This window comes from Anser brachyrhynchus, assembly GCF_964034855.1.
Source record: "Anser brachyrhynchus genome assembly, chromosome: 1".
Taxonomy (NCBI): Eukaryota; Metazoa; Chordata; class Aves; order Anseriformes; family Anatidae; genus Anser; species Anser brachyrhynchus.
The window spans coordinates 18792540-18809965 of NC_137694.1; the positions used below are offsets into that span (position 1 = coordinate 18792540).

The window sequence follows — 17426 nt, forward strand, 5'->3', positions numbered from 1 at the left end:
CTCACATTTTTATAATAATTATTATTAATGTTGACAAATGAAGCCCTATTCTTGATTGCAAACTTTGGCAAAAAAAAATGTTTTTGCTATAAAATTATTAGAAGATATATATATTTTTTAATTGGTTATGTTGTTTTGAGTCTTCAGAGCTCCACCCCTACTATAAATTAAAAGTTGGTATGCAGATATGAATATAGATCTTAGATTTATCCTCTGGCTGAATCTCAGTGTTCAGTCAGAATTGGATTACTTTTATAAGCTTCTAGCTCTGGTGAAATATTGTTCTCAAACCATCTGCTCAATTTAAACTTAATATACTAACATTTAAATTGCGCAAAGTCCAATACATTGTAATGTGAAGAATTCAGGATCATGCATTCACAGAATTTACCCTAATCAGTGATGGTAAAGTCATGCGCATCCATCAATTTACTGAAAAATGCAGGCAGCACAATAAGCCAGTGGTTGTTGAAAAGCATTCTATGGTGTCTGACATAATCAGATGTGGATGATACCGGCAGACATGACAATCCAAGACATATTGAACTGAACTCAGGCTACTGTGATCATTTTAAATCACAGAGTGAACAGTTTTATGCTACAATAAATGGTTTTCCAATATGGTAAGTGTAAGATAAAAATTAATTCTGTCTCTAGACTTGTCCAATATATTTGTTGAATATATGTAGGAATATTCAAAAAAAAAAGTGAAACATAAAATTTTCCCTATATATATGCCTTTTGAATGAACATGGAAACATTCCCTCCTCCAAGACTTGCAGTGCAATTAATGCAGAAGATTAAAGAAGTATTAAAGAACATGGACTATTCGAGTATTTGATTAAAATGATGCATATGTCTTTGATTAACCAAAATCAAAATGAAAATAAAGTGCATGATTAATGGTGAAACTGAGAGCTAGTTAATTAATTCAGTTCTCTGGGATTATTTATATTCTTCCAAGTAAACTATTCTGAAAAGATATGTAAAGAAACAGTATTCCATCACATATGACAACTTTTAAAGTATGAATGAAAATAGGAATCTGAAAATGTAGGAAGTTTTATTAGTCAATGATTTTGTTCATTTTATATGAACAAAATTTCCTAAGTAATGGGAAAACAGCACAATAAGGAACTGAAATTGGAAGGTTTACAATTATTGTGTTAATGAATGCTTTTATGTATATGTATAGATAAAAATATTATAAATAAAAAGATGTTTGGTTTTGTCATACAAAACATCAACTGAAAGGTTGAAAAATACACAGTGCTATATTTTTGGTGGTCCGGTGTAAGTGGTGGATTAAGGAAGCTGCAGACAAGAATAATTGTGGTGTTGAAATGGTCAAACAGCTTTCAGCTTGATTTGCATATATTTAGTTGATACATTTTGATTGTTCTTGCATTTGCAGGAGCCATCCTAATATCCTATCTAACTAAGGTGTCTGAAAGAAATATACCACAGTTTGGAATTTTTTTTCTGTAACTAAAGAGGTCTTGGGCACCCTGTATTGCCTTTATGTGGCAAAGTTTTTAGCAGGGGGGCTGTAGGGATGGCCTCTTTGAGAAGAGACCAGGAGCTGTCTCATGTCAGAATGAGCCAGTTCCAGCTGGCTCCAAAATGGGTCCACCACTGGCCAAAGCTGAACCAATCAGCTGGTTGTGCCTGTGTAAATAGCATGTTTAAGGAAGGATACAAAATGCCAGATAGCAGCTGTGAGAGAGAGGAGCGAGAAAATGTGAAACAACCCTGCAGACACCAAGGTAAGTGAAGGAGGCGGTGCTCCAGGCACTGGAGAAGAGATTACCCTGCAGCCCATGGAGGGCACCATGGTGATGGAGATTATTCCCCTCCAGCTCTTGGAAAACCATGCTGGAGCAGATAGTCACTCTGCAGCCCAGGGAAGTTCCCACACCAGAACAGGTGGATATAAGCTGAAGGAAGCTGCAGCCCATGGAGAGTCCTGCAAGCTTGTGACAGGAACTGTGTACCCATGGAGAGGTGCCTGGACAGGAGCAGGTTGTCTGACAGGTATTCTGTCCCACGGGGCACCCACACTGGAGCAGTTTTTGAAGAACTACACCCTGTAGGAAGGCCCCACTCTGGAGCAGTTTATGAAGGACTGCATTCTGTGGAAGGGACCCCACAATGGAGCAGGCAAAATGTGCGAGGAGAAAGGAGCAGTGGAAACAAAGTTTTGAACTGACCCCAACACCCTCATTTCCCATACCCTTTGTGCTGCTCAGGCTGGGAATAGGTGGAGTAGTTGGGAATGAAGTTGAGCCTTGGGAAGAAAAAGGGTGTTTTAAATTTTGTTTTTAGTTCTCCCTATTCTACTCCATTATTAGTTGGCAATAAAATGAATTAAACATCCCCAAGCCAAGTCAGTTTTGCCTGTGATGGTAACTGGTGAGCAACCTCCCGGTCAACCCACAACTTTCTCCATTGTCTTTTTTTAAACAAGAGGTAACTGCAAAGGCCTTGAAAACATGGAAACGTGGGAAAGCTCCCAAACTTTGAAAACTCACTAATGGCTGGTTCTGATCATTAGTGGGAAAAACAAACAAACAAAACAAACAAATAAAAAAAAAACTTAGAGCAGGAGAAAGACCATTTTTGATTTAAGAAAAGAAGCAAAGGGAAAAACAAACAACCAATCAACCGAACGTAGAAAACAGTTGAACATCAGGATAAGCCAGCTGTCCTAGGCTAGGGAAGTAGCATCCAGGCTGGGCATTTATTCTGGGGGTGGTTGCATCTAAGGATGGGTACCAGGAACTGATAATTGTCTAGAAATTTAGCCATCTTATAAAAAGATTAGATTTAAAAATTTGAGTAGTAGAATGAAGATATCTGTTTCTATATTATTGCCCCTCACTGACAAATTTTCAGGTCTGTTGACCTTGGAGACTGAGAACATCAAGAGCTGCATCTGTCAGGCTAACTATACAGCATCAACTACGTGGTATTGTATACTCACAGCAATGTATGATATGATATTTAAGGACTGAATTCTTTGAATATGCACTGATAGGGATGTGTAAGAATTAATATGTGTTGATATCATTTAATGGTAGGTAAAAAAACCCATAAGCACAAAATGTGTTGTAAATGAATGTCAGTTTGGTAAGTTGTTGTTGTTGTTTAGTTGTTTTTTGTTTTGTTTTGTTTTGTTTTGTTTTTAAGTTTTAAACTATCTTGATTTATCTAAACACTCCCAACACAATGAGCTCTAATTCCTTAACTATATAGTATATATACCTAAATGTTTATGTGTATATGTATATATAAACACACACACATATATATGTATGCATAACTGTGTACATTTGCAGCCTATCCACTGTGGAAAGAGAATAATAGACATCAGATGGTGAGTCAGAACTTAGACTGGCCAAATCACTCTTGGGGGCCTTATGTCATATTGCTAAGTAAAACCAAGCAGACACCACTGTCTGACCCTGGGGCCATCTGTCAGAGGCTCACTAAATCCACACTGTACACTATTTGGCCCAAGGCTTTTTCAGGGCCATATGGTGACTCTACAGTCATAATAAATAATTCTAATTCTGTGTGCATGTGAAAGGGATGGTTCGGTTCAAAGTGAGTCCAGAAATTGAAGAGATGTGTTACAATTAATTATGAGGATGTTTTCACAGTAATAAACTGATAGTTTGTGGGTCCAGCCATGGTATGTGGGGTGAAGTCATGTCATGGGTATTTGAAGATACAAAGCCAACTAGACTAATATTGGAGTATTTTGTAGGTCAAAGAAAGACAGATGGTGCAGTCTTCTTGCTATCTATGGCAAATGATCCCTTGCATATGTTAACACCTAAATCATGCCCAGGCAATATCTAGGAAAGCACTGATTTGAATGGCTCAAAATGTGCCAGGGAGCTTACAAAGAGCTAAGCGGTATGGATGATCAGCAGTTCAATGCTGACTTTGCTTCTTGGCCCTTTATTATTTAACAGTATAAATGTAAGCTATCTGTTTCCTTTGACAGTAGAGGAAACTTTGGGTGAATACGTAAGCTTTGTGAGGAATGCTTTTATTTTTAATTATACAGTTCAGAGACTAATGAAATTAAATATCTAGGATCTGAGAATTTAGATAAGCCAATTCCAGAAACTGTAAGGTCATGAATTGATTTCTTTGAGACTTTTTGATATGTTGAGTGATATGTTGTATCTGTTCATGGTACGCCAGAAAGCCTGATAGCATAAGTAACAAAGAAAGACTATTTTGATATTTCAAAATGCATAGATGCATCCTAGTACTTTGAATTCCTTTCTTTTCTGCATGTACGAGCTGTCTAAATCTCATTAAAATATTACTATATAGAATTTATGATTATTTGATTTTACAGAAAACCTAACAGCATTCATTCATATGTCAAAGACTGTTGAGTGTTCTGCTATCAGTGCAGCAATTCATAAGTCTTTCAGAGTCTGAAGTTTAACTAAGCTAACATCAGGACATATTGCATTGGATAGGAATTGTATTATTGAGTTTATAATATATATTATATATTATATATATTATTTAGAGTTTTTGGGTTTTTTTGTTTGTTTTTTTCTGGTATCAGTCAAAACCCATCTATAGATCTCATGCTCAAGGTTCAGGACTCCCTTTGGTCAGAGCAGGGTTGAGCTGTTTTCAGCGCTTGCCTTGGGCTGAGCTCTGCCAGTGCCTCCCATGGAAGGGGTCTGTCAAAGCCAGGGAATGGCTGCCCAGCAAAGAGCCCCTGAGGCGCTGAACCTGGGGGAGGCTGAGGGGTCATTCTAAACCCTGTTGGGAGCAGCCAGCAGCAGCCTGATGTTAGGAAACACATAAAAATAAAATGAAGTAGACCTCCATACTGAGGAGGAGGGGACCTCCACCATGAATGTCATACCCCTTCCTAGTGAAGGCCTTGGGACACGAAGGACTCACTGTGATACCCCTCACTTTACCAGAGAAAAAATATCTCCACTAACCAAAGGAAGGGCTAGATATTAGTAAGTTTTCTGTATAACAATTTAAACAGCATTAATGAGGCTTTTTTATATTAATTTATACTCAGAGTATTAGCATTTCATTAAGTGGACAAATAATAACTATTTGTTTCATTTTAATTAGATTTTAAAGATGTTAATTATATAAGCAATTTATTAGTGCCACATGTATGCTGTGTTCCGTTTTACTCACAGTGTAACACCATTGGTTAGAAGTTAAGTTATACTAATGAACACAGATGAATATTACAACAGGCTTAAAATTTCTTTACTCTTGGAAATATTTGCAGTTTGGGTAGTTTTTCCCTGTCAAAGTCATATTACTCAATTATTATCTGTCTGTCTTTACGAATATTTAATGATTGATTTTAGAAAGAGTAGTGTCACAAATGGAATATAGAAGATTTAAAATACTTTGAAAAAGAGAAAAATGACCCTGATTCCTACTTATTTTCCTAAAATAAACATTAAAAAAATAAACAGCTAGAAAAGTGAAAATCAAATTTAAAGTAAGCAATTTATATATTTTTTTTTCTGTTTTCTGGCTTACATTTAGAGGACAAAAACAAATAAAAGCATCAAATATATACATATATATATATATACATACTTTTTTGTAAGATTTTGGGCAACCATTTCTGGGGTAGGTACAACACTAGGTAAAACTCTAGAACTGCTGAAACTGAAAGAAAGTTTAGCATGCCCTTCAAGGTGCATGGATTTTATTCTTTGTTCCCCTGAATCCTGATAATATTTTAATTTGAGTGATAACTTCGAGTAGCAAACTACCTGTCCTTTCTATGAAGAAGTACACTGTTTTGATCAATACAAAATATTCATTTTCATTGCATGCTCACTTGCTACTGTTCAAATAGAACGTACCTTCACAGCTTGTAAACATTATGTTAATCTCTTAAACTAAACAGTTTCAGTCTTTTTCTTGTAATTATCTTTTTTTGTGATATTATAGCTATAAATTGATACAATATTCTGTTTATGCTATAAACTGACACAAATACTGCAATAATATTATTGTATCATTATTTTCTATTTTCTTTTTTTTTTCACCAAATTTCTCCCCCTCTCCTCATTTGACTTCCCCTCTCCCACCCCCTAGGGGAAGGTAGTTTATTTCGCTTTTCTTTTTAGAACTTCATCATACTGAGAAAAAAATGTTTTTTCACAGGGAAGATGTTTTTCCTTTTGTTTTACAACGGAAGACACCCGTCTCCCAAATAATGCTTAGTATCCAATTTTTCCTTTTCTATCTGCACCCATGTTCCTTTTTATTTAATCTTATAACCAGTTTAAGTTTCCATCACATTGCTTATTCAAATACCTTTGCTGATCACTCTAAAATTGCGCATAATATATGATTTAAATTAAATTGACATGTAATGATATTTTTTAAAGTTTAGAATTCAGGGATGAATTTAATTCGTTTCGGAAAACCAAATCTAGCAAGTTCCCCACTATTTTTTAAGGTATTTTATCATATTTCATCATTTACACAAGTTAATGAAGTATATGTGTATATAGACAGGAACTACTGACACTTTTTCTTTATCCTGGTATAAACTTATTATAAATAGGATAGAACACTCACGAAATATTGATATATTTCTAAATAAAGTCAATTTATGTTGCCTTCCAAGAGGATTCAGCACAAATCAGCAATTAATCTTTGTCTATACAATAGATTAATAAACATAGTCTTACTTTTAAGTCAACAAAGGTATGTGACCTTGATGGCTTCAGAGCAGAGGTTAATAAACCTATGATTAGTCTGTCTTCCTGAAATGCTTAATGTTTAAATTTGGAAATGCTGACATCCTGAGTCATCAAGCGTAGTTGTTTTTAAAGGGTTTTGAAGGCAAAACAGCAAGACCCCATTAGGATTTTAGACTGTGCTGAATTCCCAGATAAATATTTGCATTAAAAGAGGGTTAGCAGATTTTCCATGAAGTGCTCTTGGGGCTCACTGATGCTAATCAAACAGGCTTCATTTCTAAAGGGTGCTTGATGTAATATCCTTTATAATGAAAATACATTTGGTTCCAAGAACAAACCTTATTCTTGGCCTTCTGAAGCCAAAAGTCATTTGCATAGTGTTAATGAGGCTAATTACTTAAGGCATTGGTTAAAATTTAAAAGGGTATTTCCAGCTAGCAAAATCCGAATATGCAATTTTTATTTATTTACTTGTTTGTTTATTTTTAGTTTGCATATGGTATATTCTCATTCAAATTTTGCTGTATTGAAAGAAACAAAATATTTTGGATTAAGTAACATAGTGGTTTGGTTTATTTCTGTTTGAAAGGAGAATGAGTATAAATAGAAAATTTAGATGTACTTTCCTCTAGTTTCAGTTTCCTCTATTAATTCTTTTCAGGCAACATATGCTCTGTGTGAAACAAACTATCATGAGCCACGAACTCAGATTGATTATTTGAGTCATCCAGGCTAACATTATGGATTATGGATTTTTTATTTTATTTTATTTTTATTTTGCTGAGCACCTATTTTATAAACTAAAATGCACGGTATGAGCATAAGTTTAATGTTGCTTGCAAATATAAAAACCTGAAGCCACATCCATAATAAACTTCAAACGAGGAGAAAATATCTGTATTGCTATTTGTGTTCTATGTGATAACTGGCAAATCTGTAATTTAAGAACTAAAAATAAATAAGTAAACTGACCAGACAGTCTCAATAGAGTAGTCTCTGAGACACAGCAGGTAGGAAGAGAAAAAAAAACAACCAAACAACAACAACATAAAAATCAGTCTTTGCAGAAATCCTATTTTCCGGTTAGTCTTTTAGTAGAAAATAAAAAAATAAAATAAAATAAAATAAATTTAGCACCATCTGAAAGTATTCCTGACACTCTGTCTTTTTTTCAGAGTTTGGATAGTTTTGTGTGTATAACTGTTGTGGTTTAACCCGGCTGGCAGCTAAACACCACACAGCCGTTCGCTCACCCTCCCCCCTCCCTCTCTGGGATGGGGGGAGAGAAACGGGAAAGTGAAGCCTGTGAGTTGAGATAAAGACAGTTTATTAAGACAGGAAAATAATAATAACAATAATAATAATAATAGTGATAATGGTAATAGTATTAACAATAATAATGTGTAAGAAAACAAGTGATGCACAATGCAATTGCTCACCACCCGCTGACCGATGCCCAGCCTATTCCCGAGCAGCCGGCCCCCCCACCCCGGCCAGCCACCCCTATATATTGTTTAGCATGACGTCAGATGGTATGGAATACCCCTTTGGCCAGTTTGGGTCAGCTGTCCTGGGTCTGTCCCCTCCCAGCTCCTGCTGCACCCCCAGCCTGCTCGCTGGCAGGACAGAGCAAGAAGCCGAAAAGTCCTTGGCCTGGTGTAAACACTGCTCTGCAACAATTAAAACATCAGCATGTTATCAGCGCTCTTCTCATTCTAATCCAAAACATAGCACCCTACCAGCTACTATGAGCTACTTAACTCTGTCCTAACTGGAACCAGGACAGATATCCACCCCTTATTCCATACCATTTATATCATGCTCAGGTTACACTCTGTCCAATACATTCTAATTAATCACCATTTTCATCTATGATATATAGCAATCATGGTAGTGATGACATACATTATTATATAATAATTAACATACTACAATTCAACTCATGGGCTATTCTCACCCAGTATCAAATCCCCTTGAGGTACACACCGGACCTCCCCATTCTTTTGCATTACCCACCAAGTGCATCCAGGTCCCTGAGCAAAAGCAATTCCACGAATGGGTTTGCCTTTTCCTGAGGCAGGAGTAGCCCAGACTGTTTTACCCAGCATGTTTCTTACGTGCACTACAGGAACTTTATCCCCTTCTACAGTGCGTAACAGGTTTGATTGGGCAGGTCCAGCTCGGTTGGCAGATCCCCTGGTATTGACTAACCAGGTGGCCTTTGCCAAATGTGTATCCCAATTTTTGAATGTCCCAGCACCCATTGCTTTCAGTGTAGTCTTCAACAGTCCATTGTATCGTTCAACTTTTCCAGAGGCTGGTGCATGATAGGGGATGTGATACACCCACTCAATACCATGTTCTTTGGCCCAAGTGTCTATAAGGTTGTTTCGGAAATGAGTCCCGTTGTCTGACTCAATTCTCTCTGGGGTGCCATGTCGCCATAAGACTTGCTTTTCAAGGCCCAGGATAGTGTTCCGGGCGGTGGCATGGGGCACAGGATATGTTTCCAGCCATCCGGTGGTTGCTTCCACCATTGTAAGTACGTGGCGCTTGCCGTTGCGGGTTTGAGGGAGTGTGATGTAATCAATCTGCCAGGCCTCTCCATATTTATATTTCAGCCATCGTCCTCCATACCAAAGAGGTTTTGACCGTTTGGCTTGCTTGATTGCAGCACATGTTTCACAGTCATGAATAACCTGTGCTATAGTGTCCATGGTCAGGTCCACCCCTCGATCACGAGCCCATCTGTAGGTTGCATCTCTACCTTGATGGCCTGAGGTGTCATGGGCCCATCGGGCTATAAATAATTCACCTTTATGTTGCCAGTCCAGGTCCACCTGAGCCACTTCAATCTTAGCAGCCTGATCCACCTGCTGGTTGTTTTGGTGTTCTTCAGTAGCCCGATTCTTGGGCACATGAGCATCTACATGGCGTACCTTTACAACCAGGTTCTCTACCCGGGCAGCAATATCTTGCCACAATGCCGCAGCCCAGATGGGCTTGCCCCTGCGCTGCCAGTTGTTCTGCTTCCATTGCTGTAACCACCCCCACAGGGCATTTGCTACCATCCATGAATCAGTATAGAGATAGAGAACTGGCCACTTTTCTCGTTCAGCAATATCTAAAGCCAGCTGAATGGCTTTTACTTCTGCAAACTGACTCGATTCACCTTCTCCCTCAGCAGCTTCTGCAACTCGTCGTGTAGGACTCCATACAGCAGCTTTCCATCTCCGATGCTTTCCCACAATACGACAGGACCCGTCAGTGAACAAGGCATATTTCTTCTCATTTTCCGGTAGCTTGTTGTACAGGGGGGCTTCTTCAGCACGAACCACCTCCTCCTCTGGTGATATCCCAAAGTATTTGCCTTCTGGCCAGTCCATAATCACCTCCAAGATTCCTGGGCGACTGGGGTTTCCTATTCGAGCCCGCTGAGTAATCAGTGCAACCCACTTGCTCCATGTAGCATCAGTTGCATGATGCGTAGAGGGGACCCTTCCTTTGAACATCCAGCCTAGTACCGGCAGTCGGGGTGCCAGGAGGAGCTGCGCTTCAGTACCGACCACTTCCGAAGCAGATCGAACTCCTTCATATGCTGCCAATATCTCCTTTTCAGTTGGAGTATAGCGGGCTTCAGATCCTCTGTATCCCCGACTCCAAAACCCCAGGGGTCGACCTCGAGTTTCCCCAGGTTCTTTCTGCCAGAGGCTCCAGGTGGGACCATTCTCTCCGGCTGCGGTGTAGAGCACATTCTTTACATCTGGTCCTGTTCGGACTGGCCCGAGGGCTACTGCATGAACTATTTCCTGCTTAATTTGTTCAAAGGCTTGTCGTTGCTCAGGGCCCCATTCAAAAGCATTCTTCTTACGGGTTACTTGGTAGAGCGGGTTTACAATCAGACTGTAATTTGGAATATGCATTCTCCAAAACCCCACGACACCTAGGAAAGTTTGTGTTTCTTTTTTGCTAGTTGGTGGAGACATAGCTGTTATTTTGTTGATCACATCCATTGGGATTTGACGGCGTCCATCTTGCCATTTTATTCCTAAAAACTGGATCTCTCGTGCAGGTCCTTTAACTTTATTCTGTTTTATGGCAAAACCGGCCTTCAGAAGGATTTGGACTATTTTCTTCCCTTTCTCGAAAACTTCTTCTGCAGTGTCACCCCACACAATGATGTCATCGATGTACTGCAGGTGTTCAGGAGCTTCCCCCTGCTCCAGCGCAGACTGGATCAGTCCATGGCAAATGGTAGGGCTGTGTTTCCACCCCTGGGGCAGCCGATTCCAAGTATATTGGACTCCCCTCCAAGTGAAAGCAAACTGTGGCCTGCACTGTGCTGCTAGAGGGATGGAGAAAAATGCATTAGCGATATCAATTGTGGCATACCACTTGGCTGCCTTTGATTCCAGTTCATACTGGAGTTCTAGCATGTCCGGCACTGCAGCACTCAGTGGTGGCGTGACTTCGTTCAGGCCACGATAGTCCACTGTTAATCTCCACTCACCATTAGACTTTCGCACTGGCCATATGGGACTATTAAAAGGTGAATGAGTCTTGCTGATCACTCCTTGGCTCTCCAGTTGACGAATTAGCTTATGGATGGGACTCAGGGAGTCTCGGTTGGTGCGATATTGCCGCCGGTGCACAGTTGTGGTAGCGATCGGCACTTGCTGTTCTTCAACCCTCAGCAACCCCACAACAGAAGGGTCCTCTGAGAGACCAGGCAAGGTAGACAACTGTTTAATGTCCTCTGTCTCCAAAGCAGCTATGCCAAAAGCCCAGCGGAACCCTTTTGGGTCCTTGAAATATCCTCTTCTAAGATAGTCTATGCCAAGGATGCACGGAGCATCTGGGCCAGTCACAATACGGTGCTTTTGCCACTCATTACCGGTTAGACTCACTTCAGCCTCCAATACAGTTAACTGCTGGGATCCCCCCGTCACACCATAAATACAGATGGGCTCTGGCCCTTTATAGCTTGATGGCATTAGAGTACATTGTGCACCGGTGTCTACCAAAGCCTTATACTTCTGTGCGTCTGACGTGCCAGGCCATCGAATCCACACAGTCCAATAAACTCGATTGTCCCTTTCCTCCCCCTGGCTGGAGGCAGGGCCCCTCTAGTCCTGGTCAGAATCTTCATTTCTGTGTTTAAAGGACTGCCTGCTGGAAGTTGGAGCAGCAAACCTTTCAGAGAACTCCTTTTTCCCAATTGTTTTCCTTTGCAATTCACGTACCCGTGCCTCTAGGGTCGCAGTAGATTTTCCATCCCATTTTCTCATGTCCTCTCCATGGTCACGTAGGTAAAACCACAGGGTGGCGCGGTGTGTGTGCCCACCATATTGTCTTCCTTGCATAGATGAACGTTTACCCCTAATAGCTGAGACACTGGTTTGTACAGGTGGGGAGGAAAATAAACTCTCTTTAAGTTGGTGGATCTCTTCAGAAAGTTTCTCCAAGGTATTCTCTTTTCGCTGGTGGACACTAGTTCGTTCAGGTGAAGGGGAAGATAATCTTTCTTCAAGTTGGTGGATCTTTTCAGAAAGTTTCTCCAAAGCATTCTCTTTTAGCTGGTGGACACTGGTTCGTTCAGGTGAAGGGGAAGATAATCTTTCTTCAAGTTGGTGGATCTTTTCAGAAAGTTTCTCCAAAGCATTCTCTTTTAGCTGGTGGACACTGGTTCGTTCAGGTGAAGGGGAAGATAATCTTTCTTCAAGTTGGTGGATCTTTTCAGAAAGTTTCTCTAAAGCATTCTCTTTTAGCTGGTGGACACTGGTTCGTTCAGGTGGAGGGGAAGATAAATTCTCTTTAAGTTGGTGGACCTCTTCAGAGAGTTTCTCCACAGCTGAGACACAGGCCTTTAGGGAAGAGGAGAGATTTCCTTCGTACTGCCGGAGTATTTTAGTCACTTCATTCACTGTGGGATTCTCCTCCGTTTTCCAGGCTAGTATTGCCAATGAGTTGGCATATGATGGTGGGGCACTCCGTACAAACTTCCGCCACATGGGTGGTGTACACTGGACTGCATCTGGATCTGCGGATGTTTGTGCGTCATCTAGGTCCTTATAAATTACTTCCCGTACGGCCAATTCCCTCAGGTACTGAATTCCCTTCTCCATGGTGGTCCATTTGCTTGGTAAACATACAAGTTCTTCCTTGAAGAGATACCTTTCCTTCACAGCTGACAGGAGACGCCTCCAGAGGCTGCGAGATTGTGCTCCATCTCCAATTGCTTTGTCAATGCATGCGTCCCTAGCAAGGGATCCCAGCCGCCTGGCTTCCTTGCCCTCCAATTCCACATAATTGGCTCCCGTGTCCCAGCACCGGAGCAGCCAGGTGACAAGCTGCTCGCCTATACAGCGACCAAAATCTTTTCGCACATCTCGTAGCTCACGCTGGTATAGAGTCCGGGTAATTACTGTTGATTTTTCGACATCCTCATCCTCATCTTCAGTCTCCTGCACCTTTGATGGCTGGTATGGAGTCCGGGTAGTTACTGTTGATCTTTCGCCATCCTCATCCTCATCTTCAGTCTCCTGCACCTTTGATGGCCCAGCCTCGTCTTCACTTCGCCCAGACTTAGCAGAAGACTGTCTGCGTTTTAAACGACCTGAGCCTCTATACCATTTTTTCACCTTGTCTACAGGGGCAACTTGCACTGCTACAGCTCGTTTCTCTGACCCAGCCACAGGGTCTGCCACAGGGGTTGGAATACCCTCTGCGGGGTCAACTTGCACTGCTACAGCTCGTTTCTCTGACCCAGACACAGGGTCTGCCACAGGGCTTGGAATACACTCTGCGGGGTCAACTTGCACTGCTACAGCTCGTTTCTCTGACCCAGACACAGGGTCTGCCACAGGGCTTGGAATACACTCTGCGGGGTCAACTTGCACTGCTACAGCTCGTTTCTCTGACCCAGACACAGGGTCTGCCACAGGGGTTGGGATACCCTCTGCGGGGTCAACTTGCACTGCTACAGCTCGTTTCTCTGACCCAGCCACAGGAGTGGGAGCAGCTGCACGAGCTGGGGCAGCTGCAGGAGCTGGGGCAGCTGCAGGAGCTGGAGCGGCTGCAGGAGCTGGAGCGGCTGCAGGAGCCGGAACGGCTGCAGGAGCTGGAGCTGGAGCGGCTGCAGGAGCTGGAGCGGCTGCAGGAGCTGGAGCTGGAGTAGCTGCAGGAGCTGGAGCTGGAGCGGCTGCAGGAGCTGGAGCGGCTGCAGGAGCTGGAACTGGAACGGCTGCAGGAGCTGGAGCTGGAGTAGCTGCAGGAGCTGGAACTGGAGCGGCTGCAGGAGCTGGAGCGGCTGCAGGAGCTGGAGCTGGAGTAGCTGCAGGAGCTGGAACTGGAGCGGCTGCAGGAGCTGGAGCTGGAGCTGGAGCGGCTGCAGGAGCTGGAGCTGGAGCGGCTGCAGGAGCTGGAGCTGGAGCGGCTGCAGGAGCTGGAGCTGGAGTAGCTGCAGGAGCTGGAACTGGAGCGGCTGCAGGAGCTGGAGCTGGAGTAGCTGCAGGAGCTGGAACTGGAGCGGCTGCAGGAGCTGGAGCTGGAGTAGCTGCAGGAGCTGGAACTGGAGCGGCTGCAGGAGCTGCAGCTGGAGTAGCTGCAGGAGCTGGAGCTGGAGCGGCTGCAGGAGCTGCAGCTGGAGCGGCTGCAGGAGCTGGAGCTAGGTTGCTAATAACATCAATTGCAGCTCGATAGGCACAAGCCAGACCCCAGCACGCTACAGTGATTTGTGTCACTTTGGAACTGCCAGAGTCATGACACCTTTTTTTCAAGCATTCTGCCAGCTTTTTAGGATTTTGCAGTTGTTCAGGGGTGAATGTCCAAAACACTGGAGGTGACCACTGCTCTAGAAACCTGCCCATATCCTCCCACACTCCCTGCCACTCGCAACTATCCCGCCTCAAGACAGATCTCCGGATGAGATTCCTAAGTAGTTGTTTAACCCTCCACAAAATCTGAAGCGCATTCAGGAGACATAACAACAAGAGCAGGCTGGTCTGAGTATCCCAAGGATATTCAACATCTCGGAGAACCACCGTAACTAACTCGGGGGATAAGAGAGTGGTGGTGAAGGAGAAAGGGAGAGTGAACAGGTAGGGAAACATGTCTTCCCCTGTCCCCTTCACAGATTGGCTCCCTAACGAAAACAGGCAATAGGTGTAATTGCTAATAGTTTCCGAGATATGGGTTCCAAAGTATAGAGTCGACGTCAGTGCTGAGTACAAATACCAGGTTAAAGTCGTGACCAGATATTTCATCATTTCATAAGCCATTGTTACACCGCACAGTACCATAACAATCTTAAACCAGGGCCCGGAAAGGATAAACAGTGCAACAGGGAGCACATACAGAAAGTAACGCACCATAAAACTCAATTTGGAATACAGGTACAGCAGACTGGAGATTAAGGCAATCAACATCGTGACTAGCAACTATTAAGCAGGTCCAATACTTATACCAATTTTAGTTTAACACACTCTGGTCAGATTTGTCGATATCTCAACCCTTCGGGCCCCACGTTGGGCGCCAAAAAGACTGTTGTGGTTTAACCCGGCTGGCAGCTAAACACCACACAGCCGTTCGCTCACCCTCCCCCCTCCCTCTCTGGGATGGGGGGAGAGAAACGGGAAAGTGAAGCCTGTGAGTTGAGATAAAGACAGTTTATTAAGACAGGAAAATAATAATAACAATAATAATAATAATAGTGATAATGGTAATAGTATTAACAATAATAATGTGTAAGAAAACAAGTGATGCACAATGCAATTGCTCACCACCCGCTGACCGATGCCCAGCCTATTCCCGAGCAGCCGGCCCCCCCACCCCGGCCAGCCACCCCTATATATTGTTTAGCATGACGTCAGATGGTATGGAATACCCCTTTGGCCAGTTTGGGTCAGCTGTCCTGGGTCTGTCCCCTCCCAGCTCCTGCTGCACCCCCAGCCTGCTCGCTGGCAGGACAGAGCAAGAAGCCGAAAAGTCCTTGGCCTGGTGTAAACACTGCTCTGCAACAATTAAAACATCAGCATGTTATCAGCGCTCTTCTCATTCTAATCCAAAACATAGCACCCTACCAGCTACTATGAGCTACTTAACTCTGTCCTAACTGGAACCAGGACAATAACTGTTTTCTGAAGGCGGTGAGTTTGCTGGGCATAAACATTCTCTGAAGAGAAATTAGCCAGATGTAGTCAGAATAGTACTATACCCCAACAAATATGACTGTCCCAGAGAAGGAACTTTTTATGGAATTTTCAGTGCTCAACATTTTTGCAAAAAGTTTAATTACTTTGAAGTGCATTTTGAATCTACATTTTTTGAAAGTACATGGACCTGGGGAAAAAGGAAAATTAAATGCAAAAAATCTAATCTTGCATATGATATATTAACTGGCCAATGTTGGTTCTACAGTGTCTGTTATCATTTATCTGTAACTCCCTCAATTTTCCCCCGTTTTCCCTGCTTCACTTATAAATGAACATGAAAAAAAAAAAAAGATATTAAGAAAGATTGTTAGTTAAGCTAAATAAGTTCAATTTGTCTAGCTTTTGCAATGTAAAAATTAGGTGCTTAGGCTAAATTGTTTATTTGTATTTTATCTGAAGTTGGTGAACCATGCATTACGGTTCTAAGTCATATTGTCTATCTCAGAGAAGCTAGATATTTCTCCAGGCTTATATACCTCAATTCTCAACATAGGACATTCTTATGAGATTCAGAAAAGTCCATAAGTATCTGATTCAGATGTACTCAAGACCAAGTCTTCTGTTATTCATTCTTACAATAATGCATGGAAAGTGCAGCATTCAGGTTTCTCAGCTCTTTAGCAAAATTTAATTGCACTCTTTGAAAGTTAAGATCAGCATTCACCTGTGATGACAGAGAATGAGATACCAACATCTGAGAGGATGATGAAGTAAGACCAGCTTCCTGCCTCCAGCCTTTTCCTTTTTCCCTTCCATATTCTGACCCTTTCTGCACTGACTTAATAGCAATTGGTTCAGGAAGCCACCTGGCCATGGCAAAATATTAGCCACCTAAAAATTAAGAATTTAGTATTTTTGTCCTTATATTTGACATTGTGAAATGTTATCAGACAATCACTGTGAAACAAGGTGAAAATTTCTGAACTAGCACTTTTGACTGTGTCCTTGCTTCTCAAGATGGAGTTCCAGGTGTAAACATTTCCCACCATTTTCATATTGGCTACAAACACAAAACTCATGCTTCAGGAATTCAGACTGATTCATACACCATAGAATGCGCATTCTCCACACCACTTTTGCCCGTTCATGAATAGTAATAGTAATAATCTGCTTTAATTTATATAGTTAGATAATGAGCATATTCCAAACAAAAAATGCAACTCAGTAGAAGGAACTATGAGTGATCATTATGCAAATCAAACTGGTCTTCATACTTCCATGTCCCTAAGCTGCCTGTGATTTACAATTATGAATGTGTTAAAATAATTCTACTGGAAAGCTTATTTGTGTTTAGATCAGCACACTAGAAAAAGGGTAAACAAAATATTAAGTAGCGTATGAGTATATATGAAGGTCCTTCGGAAGATGTACGAATTATGCTGTTGATCCTGCAAAGCCTTTTGCATAATTTATACATTTGTTTCAGTGAGAATATGCATATCTGTGTGATTAAGCATATGTGTAAGTCTTTTCAGAATTG

General features: G+C 41.8%; 1 protein-coding gene across 1 annotated transcript in view; it reads right to left on the reverse strand.

Annotated features, from left to right (window-relative positions):
- The window catches only part of LOC308197514 (uncharacterized protein), a 206914-nt gene extending 195158 nt beyond the window's left edge, over positions 1 to 11756 (reverse strand). Inside the window, exon 1 of the mRNA XM_080598065.1 lies at positions 7936 to 11756. Coding sequence (XP_080454191.1) covers positions 8675 to 11728 — 3054 coding nt within the window. The 5' untranslated portion in view covers positions 11729 to 11756 and the 3' untranslated portion in view covers positions 7936 to 8674. The remainder of the gene's footprint in view (positions 1 to 7935) is intronic.
- Between the last annotated feature and the right edge of the window lie 5670 nt (positions 11757 to 17426).